General features: G+C 39.1%; 1 protein-coding gene across 2 annotated transcripts in view; it reads right to left on the bottom strand.

Moving 5' to 3' along the window:
- The window catches only part of KLHDC1 (kelch domain containing 1), a 28,900-nt gene that overhangs the window by 1,998 nt on the left and 14,575 nt on the right, over positions 1–12,327 (bottom strand). Inside the window, exons 8-11 of one of the 2 annotated variants that reach the window (XR_006168019.1) lie at positions 9,945–10,003; positions 4,787–4,899; positions 3,951–4,023; positions 231–356 (exon numbers count right to left, since the gene is read on the bottom strand). Coding sequence is in view for 1 of the 2 variants with exons in the window: in XM_042813832.1 (XP_042669766.1) it covers positions 272–356; positions 3,951–4,023; positions 4,787–4,899; positions 9,945–10,003 (330 nt within the window). In the remaining variant the exon portion in view is untranslated. The remainder of the gene's footprint in view (positions 1–230; positions 357–3,950; positions 4,024–4,786; positions 4,900–9,944; positions 10,004–12,327) is intronic. The other variant, XM_042813832.1, reaches the window with a different exon arrangement.

The raw sequence follows: 12,327 nt of genomic DNA, 5'->3' as shown, positions 1-12,327 counted from the left end.
AAAAACTTCTTTACTGAAGGGGTTGTTAAGCACTGGAAGGGAGTGGTTGAGTCTCCATGTGTTTGAAGACTGTTTGGATGTGGTGCTCAGGGCCATGATTTAGCAGAGGGTTGTTAGGGAAGGATGGTTAGGTTGTGGTTGGACTCAATGATCTTTAAGGTCTTTTCCAACCTGAGCAATTCTATGATTCTATATCAGCAACTGTATTAACTTCATTTTATTTCACTTACATTAACTACAGTGCTGGGATTTTGTTGTTCAGTTTACTGACCGTGTCCATGAAGTGCAAGTCATCTTTGCTTCCACCAAACACCATCACCTCTCCTTCTTTTCCAAGGCAGGCTGTATGCCACAGTCTAGAAATAACATTGTGAATAGGTTCAGTGACCAAATAACAATGAGCAGATGTGTGTTATCAGTAAAACAATTCCCAAAGTTAAATATTTTTATGCAATACATCCACATATTAACTACCTCACACACTTTCCTACATTCCTCATATTCAAGTTTCTTTTCACAACTCTTCCATTAGGGGGTCTGCGTTCCTTTAAATTAAAATGGAAAGGTCACCTTTGCTCAGTCCTGGGATTGCACTTCTTGTGCACAGAGAGCCTTGAAGTCTCATTCTTCTCACACCACTTAGCAAGAAGAATTGCAAAGTTTGAAATAATTAATTTTACAACTTGCACTGTGAGGTGGAGAAGCAATAACGCTGGTTCTTCATTGTTTGTGTCTTAAGGAAGACTTTCTTTGCTAGTGAGCCCTCAGCTCCATGGCAGTGAAGCCCAGTACGAGTCCTTCTTTTCTGTCTGAGCATTTATTTGCACAGAGTAATACCCTGGGAAGCACCTCTGAGGTTTCTGCTTTGTCAAATATTACTGATCAACTGATTCCAAACATACATGGCAAAGAGAGGCAGATGTACATGCAGAGTAGTGTAACATAACCCCCACCTTTTAGAAAACCAAGACAAAGACATTATTTAAAAGGCTTTCAAAACTAACCCAGTCCCTTAGAATATTACGTAATTATTCAATTACTGAACAATACAAAAGGAGAGAGCAATGTGACTATCCTTTCCATGAGAATTTTGGTGAATGATTACATTTCATGCAGACCAGTACATTTTTGTCACTACTTGACTTAGCTGTATTGTAGTTCCTTTGTCTTATGTATCAGTGGTGCAACAGAAAGTTGCAGTGGAGAAATTTTAGAAAGCAAGCTTTTATCAAAACAGCCTTTATCCTGTTTCTTTAATCCATGAGTATAATTGCATTTGTTTCAAAGTCACGGGGATTTTAGTACTGACTCTTATCCCTGAGCACTAGGATGAGAGCTTGGTAGCACAGATTATCTCACATCACTTTTGTGCTTACCCCAGATCTCACGGGGGTCATTTTCTGTGCATCAATTACTTATGCCACGTCCACAAGTAATTTGTATTGTACGCATAAAAGCAGGTAGTATAAAAAAACAGCAGCAAAAACAAACCAAAAAAGTTGGCTTAAATAATCTTGCCTTGAGGACGACTCTGTTACTTCAGTAGCTACACCTTGCCACATTTACTTTTTATTGCCAGCAGACAAAAACGTGTCAGTTTTCTACTGGTGTATCACCACTGAAGTAACTGTCGCAGGATGATTGCGGCCGCAGAGCTCTGGCCCCTGACGTGAACTTCACCAAAACAACACATGCAGCTGCAGCTCTTGTGCAAAAGGAAGCATTCGCACTTTCTTACTCCATTCACTTCAATTATTCACCGCTCTCCTCAGGCTGAACTGCGTCCCACCTTTTCTCTTCCTCATACCTGTGCACAGATCTGTCTCTGCCTTATCTGCCTTAGGGAAACTCTGGCCTGGACTTCATCACCGAAGAACACTTGAAGCCTTTCCTGCCTTCACCTTGTTGCCATCCTATCTTGCAACCTGATGCATTTCTCTACAGACTGACAGAGTTTATGTCCTCTCACAGCTGCTCTAACTTAGCACCTAAACATTCTAATAAAGCATGTTATTTAAATTACACAGGAGCTGAATTCATGTAACCTTTTACATAGCTCTTCTATCTACAGTAACAGAATTACATGGCAATGCAAACACTAGGAATTGCTAAATTAAACATACAATTTGTTAATTAATTTGGCATGCAAAACGTTTTCTAAAGCACAATTTATGGACAGAAAAAAATATATTCTTTTCTACCAATAAAGAAAAAGGAGACAATTTACTGGAAAAAGGAGGTTGAATGAAACTAAAGGAACTGTTCTTTAAAGAATTTAATGAGAAACAATTTTGCAGAAGCACCAGGAAAATATACTGACACATGTAGTAGTGCAGTAGAGAGAAACATCTAACCTAAGTACACATTTAAGTATAATGCCAGAACATTTTAAGTCCTATTGTTAAAGGCATGTGAGCAACTCATTCAGACTAATTCAATATATAGACAGGTTTTTGGTGGGGCTTCTTTTATCTGTTCCAAGACTTCTTGAAAAATGTTACTGCAATATCTTCCTTTAAAAAGGTGGTGCTGGACTGTCATTTACTGCCTTATCAGTGAAGGGCAACTGTCCTCAGCCTACCAAAACTGTACACCAAAATCTGAAGGCAGCAGAGAATAGCAAGACACATTTGAACTGGAGGGAACTTTCAGCCCCTCATGAGATGGGAACCCCGTGGCTCCATTCTCTCAGGGCTGCATGCACAGCAAAGCAAGCAGTACCAGTCTCAGTTGCCCTTTTTCGGTGCTTCCACAGCAGCAAGGCAGGTGGATTGCTCAGCAGCCTCTCTGTCAGCACAGTCAAGTGACAGGGAAGCTTTGCAGCCCAGTAAGGGATCTGCCATTGAGCTGCCTGTAAGCCCCCTGGGGCTCAAGAGTGCCAGCAACCAATGTTATTACAGCTAACTGCAGAGAAAAGGCTGAGCTGCAGGTTCCCAGCCTGCTGCTGGTAGGACCAGCACATCCTGCTCCTTCCCAGTCCCTTTCTATGATACACCAAAAACTAAAACTGAATTACACAAGGGGAGGCAGTGCACTTCAGCAGGTAACTTCTAGAAGCCCATCCGTGTAAAGAATCAAACAGGAAGACTAATTAGCCTTGACAGCTAATGATGTGCTTAGTCATTTAAAGCAATCAGCAGTTTTCACATACCAGTTCACTGACTGTAAAAAGACAGAAAATATTCTATGAAGCTAAGGTATGAATTTATTTAGGCTTGAAATAGTTTTAAATTTAAGAAAACAGAAAACTTGGTGGGCTATATTTTAAAGTAACCTAGGATAGGATAAAGTAGTCAGAAGTGATCTTTTTCTGTAGTCATGAACTTGAAGGAAAGAGGAACAGAATCTGGGACAGTACAGCCACATACATCCTAGACATAGGGGTTTTTTTTGATTATCAGTTCTTGAAACTAAAAAACCAGCTTTACAAGCCTTGATTGTGCTGCTTAAATCCAGCTGTTGTTTAGCACTATGTCAGCTTTGCACCTGTAATCATGATTAGTTGCTTCTGCTCAGAGAAAAAAAAACCAAACCAAATAAACAAGAGCTGTTTGTAATTCTTTTGGAGCCCAAAAGGTCCGTCAGCATTTTAATTGTTGTCTTCCCCATGTTTCTCAACATGTGTCATCATTAACCAGGGTGTGCAATTCTCCTTGGTTATAAAATTCCTCAAAGTTAAACAATATAAATTTTCTTGTATAAAAAGGTGAATTTGCATTAAAATATTTGAATGCAAATAAGCATTATAATTCAACTGTAACAACCACGAAGTAAAGCCTAATCTGCTGTGAAGGAGCATAAAGAAGTAGTGCAAGTTTTCAATCACACTGCATCCATTTTTGTAAAATATTTGTAAAATATTCTTATATAACGTAGTTTAAAGACACTGTTGAGTAATTCAGAATTCCTTAACTTGAAATGTGTAAATTTCAGCAACTGTTATTGTGTACCTAGGCCTGCTCTTAGGCAGATGAGTAAGTTGTTTCCATCCATTTGTTGTAATGCTGTGAATCCAGCCATCACCTGTAAATAAGAACATATGTCAGTAGTTTATTGCCTTCCCTTCACTTATACACAAAGCTCTGTGTTCCAGCAGGACGGTGCATTAAGATAACAAAAACATCAGTACTACATTATCTAGCACCATTTCAATCTCTGTAGTTTAACCTAGCCGTTCACTTACCAAAAGCATGCTGCATTGAAATCTGAAATTAAACTGTTTTTCTTTTCTTTTTGATACACTGAAAAAGCAGGCTGACGTTCCTATGAAAGCAGGTCAACATCCTTTTGGAAAGCATCCCCTCCCAATGGAACATATCTGTGACACTCAAAGCTATTTTCATATCCTGTCATGAGAAGATTGCCTTTTCTACAAAAGCTGCTCTTTCTAGAAAGGGAACACAGAATATGGAGACCACCTTACTTCCTATTTCATGTTTTGTAGCTGTGATTCATCCAAAAATGTACAAATAACACATTGATGTAATGCATCTTCTTACTGCAATTCATGTTCAGATCAACAGTTACCCCCTGCTCACACCTGAGTGTGTGAAACATTTGGCTTTTTTAGATCACAGGCAGCTCAGTGAAAGATTTATCCTCATATCTTATCACTGTGCTGCACAACATGCACCTACATTTCTTTAAGAAGCAACATGGCAAGATAAATACTTAAAGTGTCAGAAGAACTCTGAAAAAACTCTAGTTTGAGAAAGACAACCAATATCACAGTGTATTTAGTTAGCACTGAAGTATACAATCAAATTATAACCTTTAAATTACTTACTCAAAGGAACATTATCAGAACTCAGTCCACCAAAAAGAAAGAGTCGGTCATCTCCTATCGGAGTCAGGGTGTGCCATGATCGATCCTTTGGTTTCTCCCCACTGATACTAATTCTTGATGAAACAAAGAAACAAAAAGCAATTTTTTAAAGAATGTTGAACATGAACCTGATGGGAAATTTAATTGTTAATTCAGTCTGTCTTAAAGGCAAGCTTGGATATTTTCCCAGTGAAAAAATCTGCAATTCAGCAATCTGAGTTTACCCTCAAGAAGAGCAGTGTTCAAATCTAAAGCAGGTGCTTTGACTGTCCTCTCAACAGTGACATAAATATCAGAGGAGAGAAGCAGAGATTGCTATTTTGTTTGTTTTCTTAACATTACTGAAGCCACTCATTAACAAACAACTGAAAGCACTCAGGACAGCAAGGGAAGAACAGTATATTCAAATGACCTGCACAGCACACGTAGGAATTTAAAACTGGAATGGAATTAAACTACAGAATTACTACCTTTCATTTCCTAAGAAGATAATTTTAAACGCTGCAAGGATGGTGGCTTTATGTCTTAGCCCAAGGGTAGAATCATAGAATCACCAAGATTGGAAAAGACCTAAAAGATCACCCAGTCCAACCGTTCACCTATTCCCAATAGCTCCTACTAAACCAACAGTATCTCTCCCAGCACTGTGCCTTTTCACATAATGGTGGGCTGCTCAAACTTTGAGGGAAAAAAAGTGACTTAAAAGTAAAATTTGCAAGTATGGAACAGAAGCAGTTTATTATTCTAAAATTCGGGTCACACGACAAAAATAACGTTCTTCCAGATCTTATCGAGGTATTTCATTTCAGCTGCACAGTTATGTATGCTTGAGATGAGAATCTGGATAAAGAAGCTGAACATCTGGGATTTCCTGTAGTGGGTGGCCTGAATTCACACCGCCTTAGTGTGGGCACTGTGGTGTATAGTTGCATCAGGTGGATTCCAAAAGTCAGCAGAGAAAGATACAGACCTCCAGAGGGCATCAGACCACCTTGTATCTCAGTCTAGCAAAAGGGAACTTCTCTTGTAAATGTACCTAAATGTAGACACACACAGTCTAGGCTGCCACATACTATGTCCTGATTTTGGAAAGATAACAAAAAGAACAGCTACAGACACCAGTCAGCTCTGTGGCAGGGTCAGACTCTTGTTGGACTGTCCATAGACCAAAAGAGGGGACTTTGCAACAACCCACCCAGATTTTGTTTCCAAGAACTGGTTACCTTTCTTTTTTTCCTACTTTGCTAAAGAGGGGTTAATGTGGTTTAGCCAGATGTGTGCTCTATCGATACTGTGATACAGCAAAAAGAGACAATAATCTGTATTTCCTTTACAATCAATGAAGAGAAACAGTTTCTTGAAGAGCAGAACTTGTGACATTTGTCAGATGTCTACCTTGGCAGCAGTTGTCTTATGCCAAAGTAGTGCCTGTTTCTCTAACTGAGCACAGAGGAAGCCCAGGGTGAGTAATGCAGGCACCTGCAGTTAGAGGAATCTCACTACTGCTGACTGTTGAGCAGCTCTCCATCTGGAAGCAAAGACTGAAGAATCACAGCTAATTAAACAGCGATTGCAAAACCGTTCCTACTAAATTTGGCACTGCAGTTGGAGCCAAGTTGACAACGCTTATTTAACTGCCTGCTTCACATAACTCTCACATGAGATACTTCTCAGATCTGCAAAAGAGGCAGCCTCTGCTGAGATACAAAAGCTTTGATGTTCAGGACAGTATGTACCAGATACTGATTGATACTGAGTGACAGTGTTTGAATCTTCCATGCTATTGATACAAAAAAAATATTGTGGTAATAGAAATATCATACTATTGGACATTTTGAGTAGCAGGTTGGTGGAGCTCAGAGATGAAGTAAGTTCTGAGTAGCAGTAAGGTCTTTCCTTGCTCCACCTCTACCTGACAGTTTCAACACTGGACGTATTAATGTGGCATCCTGGTAAGAGACAGTATAAACTACATTATTCTTCAAGAAGAAATGTTTTACCTCTGAAAATCACTATTTCCAACTTAAAGACATTCATTTAAAGGCCTTTATTTCAACAACAGTCTGTAAAAAGACCCTCCCAGTTACTCATATTTAGCATTTTTTTTCTTCTGCATAGCAGTTAAGATTTGGGGAGGAAGGTTTGAGGACAGAGCCAAGAGGTGGGGGCAACATGAGGGCATTTCTTTAATCTTTTCTGTATACAGACAGTTAACTCCAGGAAAGATCAGCCCTTAGCTCTGAGCCTTACTTGTGCTGGCAGGTAACAGTGGCAAGTCAAAGCTGTACCTGAGTAATGCAACAGTATTTTTTAAAGCAGCTTAACAATGAATACTGTGGTAAAAGATGACGACTATCACTGCAATCCCATGCTGGAATATATTCCTGGATTAGTAAATTCATATGATGCAATTCCTTAAGAAACCTGTACAGAGTTAAATAAGAAAGAAAACCCAGTACGACTGGTTGGTAAAGCAGGCTGGTGAAAGAAGTGTATGATGTGTCAGTTCATGACAGGCCACAAGGCCTTCAATAAAATCACCAGTATGTTTGGAATTTTTCAGAGAAAATAATGAACAAGAGAATGTGGATGTTGGACTGTTCAAACCAACACCTCAACAGGAGATGTGGACTTCACAGTAGAAATCCAAACATCTGCAGCATTCAGATAGCCAAACTTTTTAACCTGTATTAAAAGTTTGACCCTCATTTGGCGGTAATTCATGTGGGCAGTCAAAAAGCAACCTCTCTGCTGCTGCAGTGTCTGAGGTAACTCTTATCAAGATCAGAAAGGTTGCAGCTCGCTCCGTTTTTCATTTGTCATTAGAGCAGAGGAATATGAAGTGATAGCATAAGAAAGGAAAGGGTAATTGCAAGAACACCTGGAGCAGAAAATGTTCACACTGATGGCAAGAAAGTCTGAAGGAATTTCCTCACTCATCTTCTGAGACAGTTTTTAGCTGGAAACAGATTGCCTGATAAGAACTATTCACAACTGCTGGTGCTCAAAGGATATGGGGTAATTTGGCTTATTTCTCACTCTTAATATGTAACTTCATTGGTTAAAATACAGAAGACAAAAAATGCCACTCTGTTTATCTAGTCTATCTCATTCTACACTGTGCAGAATGGTGGAACTTCTGGGACTACGTTCTTTAGCCTGGAGACGTTCCCTACAATGCCCAATTTCTAGTATAGCTACTGACAGTGACTCTATAATGGATGTATTTACCCAGAAATCATTTCCCAAGTAAGCTGAGCAAAGACAGCCTGTGGAACAGAGTTAAAATGTGAATACTGTTTTGATAGTTCCTGAAAGACACGCTGAATTTTTGCTCCTCTTATAATTAGGAGATTAAATCTATTTTAGAGCTACTGTGCATGCTGACAGGTAGACTGGTGATATGAGATCATACCATAATAGATAATATATTTGTAGCTATAATTATTTGAAGAGAACACTGTCTTGCATTAGGCAAGTGCCCTTTTTTCCTGATTTGCAGATGACTGTGGCTGATCTGAATCCTTCCATTAGTGATGGTCTGAATTACTTTTCAGGCTCCTGTAAGATCAGACACCAAAGGGAAAGCAGAGGCTGCCTGTAAGAACAGCTTTTGATTAGCTACCCTGCTAGGTCTGAATAAATACGCACGGTGCAAACACCCTGCAAAGCTTTTTTGCAGCAGTGTCCCAAATTATCAGGCTATACTAAGTCACAGGTCAGTCCTCTGAGCTACTTTTGGATCACAACATAGACATAATTGGACACTGGAACAAGTTTAAAGGAATGGTTACATTCAGTATGCCCATCCTCAGTCTCAGACTATGTATGTGTACTTGTATGTAAAACCATCTGCTGTACTGAGGCCAGGAACAGAAAAATTTTGAAAACCTGGAAATTAGCTTTCACATGCCAATAACATGGATAGGAACTTTAATATGGCCGGCCTGGTCTTAGAACTGCAACTATGACACCTTTCCTTCAAGGCTTGCTGTTCCTCTTACTGACCTGTCATTCAAATGTCACAGCTTTCCTTTATTAAAGCAATAATAAAGTAAGTCAAACAGTAACTGCTTGTGCAACAATCAAAAACAAGGAAGCAATTACATCCAGTAACTGGCATAATCAATCCACCTGGAGGGAAAGTTCACTCTCTAAGAATAATAGTGGTGTCATCTAAGCAAAATATTCTTTGTTTTTAAACAACAAAGAAAATGGTCAATTAAACCTTCAGTTAATCTTAAGTGCTGATGTAAGAAGTCTCCAAAGAGGTGCTTTTTTGAAAGGTCACTGTGAGACTTCCTTTTCCTGCTGCCCACCAGCAGTAAGAATTGAGGGAGGACACCCTGCTTTAGCTCTTGTTTCAGAGGGCAGAGGAACGTGCTCGATTGGATCAGCAAGTCACAGAGGTCCATCATAGGTGCATGAAGCACATAAAGCTCTGGAGCAGCGTCAGAATGTGCACAGAATTGTAAAGCTGCACTTTATGGCCATTTCTGGGATGATCATTAGGTTTCCTTGCAGGTAGGAGCAGAAGAGTGGTTATCACCTGTTGGTCTCCTGGTTTGTCTATAAGCTAACAACACATCCACTGACTCTATGCATGTAGTATTGAAAGTATAGGACAGCATTTAAAAATGCATGCTAATACTTCACATAGTTTAAAACTGAAATATTTAGATCAGCTATTTTACCTAATTTTAAAAAAAGTTTTAGATGCTTGAAATGGAAAAAAAAATAAATAAAAAAATCACCTTTCCTCAACCTGGACTGCAGAGAGCAAAATATATAGGAAAATGTATAGGAAAACACAGTATTCAGAAGGACATCACAACTAAAATTCCATATGTATAAATGAACCCTTCATGGACATTAGGATGTTAAATCACTGCGTGCTGTGCTTGAAATAGCATTAACAATGATTTGGTGTAGAACAGAACAAGTGTAGTAACCCCTATCAAATTAAATTAAATTGAGATCACAATGTAACAGCTGTTGTAATTGTCCCCAAACTCCCATTCTCCTCTTGGAAAAGCTACAAAACCAACACTGGAACTATTTAACTGTGTGTTTCAATTTGCTACATTTCAACTTTAAACTTTAGAGAGGAAAAACTTACCTTCCAGACCAGGTCCAAGTGTCTAAATTCAGGCAGTGCAAATCATTCATCCTCGTTTGCTAAAATAAATTAAAAATAAAAAAAAAAAAAAAAAAAAGAAGAAGAAAGAAAGAAAATGTCCCAGTTAAGTTGTATTAAGTAAACAATGAGCAAAGTATTTCAGTGATACCATCCTAGGACAGAAAATTTACTGAAGATATTTTCAAGAAACCTGTACCCGTGTGCCTTAAAACAACTCTGCGCTGTGAGGCAGATGGAAAGCATTTCTTCTAAAAAACAAGCAAGCAAACAATAACAACCAAAAAAAAACCCACCAGGCAACTCTCTGAAAGTAAACTGTCAGGAGTACACCTGGTAATAAAGCAGCGGCACTACGGAGTCACTTCTATTCTTAACCAATCTTTAATGAAGAGCTATGTGATACTCGACTCCTGGAGATGTGTTTAATTTTCATCCACAGAACTCGCAGTAGGCAATAGCACAAGGTACAACACTCTATACATAGCTTCTCATTTTTTATTTGCATTCTGGTTGTAACTACACGTCTTCCTGGCTGCCTGCTCACTTATTTCTTGTGATGTACTCAGTGCATGACATCCCACAGGAAGTTAAAGACATCTGTGTTTGCTTTTCTTGTCTGGATGGCAAGCCCTTTCACAAAGTTACTGCTGTCAATAAGGTTCCATGATCCTTTAGCATTTGCCATGGCAACAATAAAATGCATCAGTAAGAAGAATGGGAAATCAATGCGCTTGCATATATGCCTGTGTTTTAGAATGAAGTAATTGCCTTGAAAACATAAAAGGAGGGGGACTGGGAAGAGAATGTGAGAAAATTTCTTGCTTGAGATTGTAGCAGTATTTGCAGTGCCTTGCAGTACACCTGACTGACATTTGTGATTCCCCTTGGTAGTACTAAACAGTATCTGAGAAGTAGGGAAATATAGCTTGCCTTACCTTACAATTTCTTTCTCCTAAGGCAGTCCATAGATCTATTAGAATAAGCCTTTCTCCAGCTTGTAGATCCTTTGAGGCAGAAACTAGACTTGTCATTTAAGTCAGAATAGGAGTAGTTTTATCGCTGAGAACTCAGCCAGTTAGTGAGTTTGAGAGACTTCCAGAGCAGTCCATCAAAGCTATGGAAGGTCTCTCAGCATTTGTCAGGGAACAGCAAGGTTTTCAAGATAGCTGTGGCCTCCTCTGATCTCTTATGTGCTAGCCTGTTTCTGTCCAGGGGAAGATGATGTTAACTAGTGTTTTGTCTTCAGATAAGCCAACAGACTTAAGAAAAACAGAATACAAGTGCTTTTGTGCGTTGCCTGAGAAACTTTACCCCCACAAGAAGGTGAATATAACAATAGAATCTGGTCCAACTAACAGCTAGTGAGATGATCTGTCTTCCACGACAAGTCTATGCAGCTTCCTGCTCCTTCAGGTGGCTCTGAAGGAAACGAGGAACACATCACACACGTAGAAAGCAAAATGCAATTACTGAGATTCTTCAGCTGTACTTGTACACAGTTAGACACTTGAGGATAGGGTGGGGAAAAAAACAACATTGTGGCCTCCAGAATTGCAAATATTTAATCGTCTTGGAATAACAGTTCAGTACAGAGGACATGGATTAAAGGAGGGGAAGAAAGAAAGGTGCTGTTATATTGCAAATTAAGCTTTCATGAAGATGCTGTTCAAGACCTCTTAGCTGACTTTCCTCTCTTTAAAAAGGCAGAAGATGGAGCAGTTTTCAGTTCCTCGGTCCCTAGGAAATCAATGTATAATAACTTTACATGCTAATGTTTCAACAGATTGACAAATGAGTAATTACATCAACTTCATTCTGAATTCAAAACACAGCATCAGTTGGACATTTCTGTCTGAGATTCAGCCCTTTAACATAGCTTTAATAAATTAAAATGTCTATCTACTCAACCCTCATTAGGGAAACTATAAAGCTCACAGTCAGGTATCACACAGGCAAATATGCCAAGTTTTCCTGCAGTTGCTCCTGTATTTATAACTCCCAGCTACTATATTTAATCACTCAGCTCATAATCCTACATTGGTTCTTAACAGGCTCAAAAGCATTAAGCATCATAAGAGGGTCTGCATTTCCCTCTGAGCCACAAGGACTCAGACATCTTACGTATCTATGGCATAATCATTTAGATGCAGCCCAGTAAACATTAACCAAGATCTGCTTTGTCTCAGGACTAGCTTTCTAGTGTGATGAAAGGCACTAAGGGTGACATATTTATTGATCACTGCTGTTACAGTAAACTCAGTATAGCTCTCCAGGCTCAGATTTACAATCAAACAGCTATTACAACTCAAATCTTTGTAAAAGAAAGACTGCAGTTCAATGTATCTTCTTATCTTCAGTGACA

Source organism: Centrocercus urophasianus, unplaced genomic scaffold (assembly GCF_019232065.1).
Source record: "Centrocercus urophasianus isolate 14NV4802_14NV808 unplaced genomic scaffold, USGS_Curo_1.0 seq_14, whole genome shotgun sequence".
NCBI lineage: Eukaryota > Metazoa > Chordata > Aves > Galliformes > Phasianidae > Centrocercus > Centrocercus urophasianus.
The sequence above is the reverse complement of the archived record's forward strand: the minus strand, read 5'-3'. Positions and strand labels throughout refer to the sequence as shown.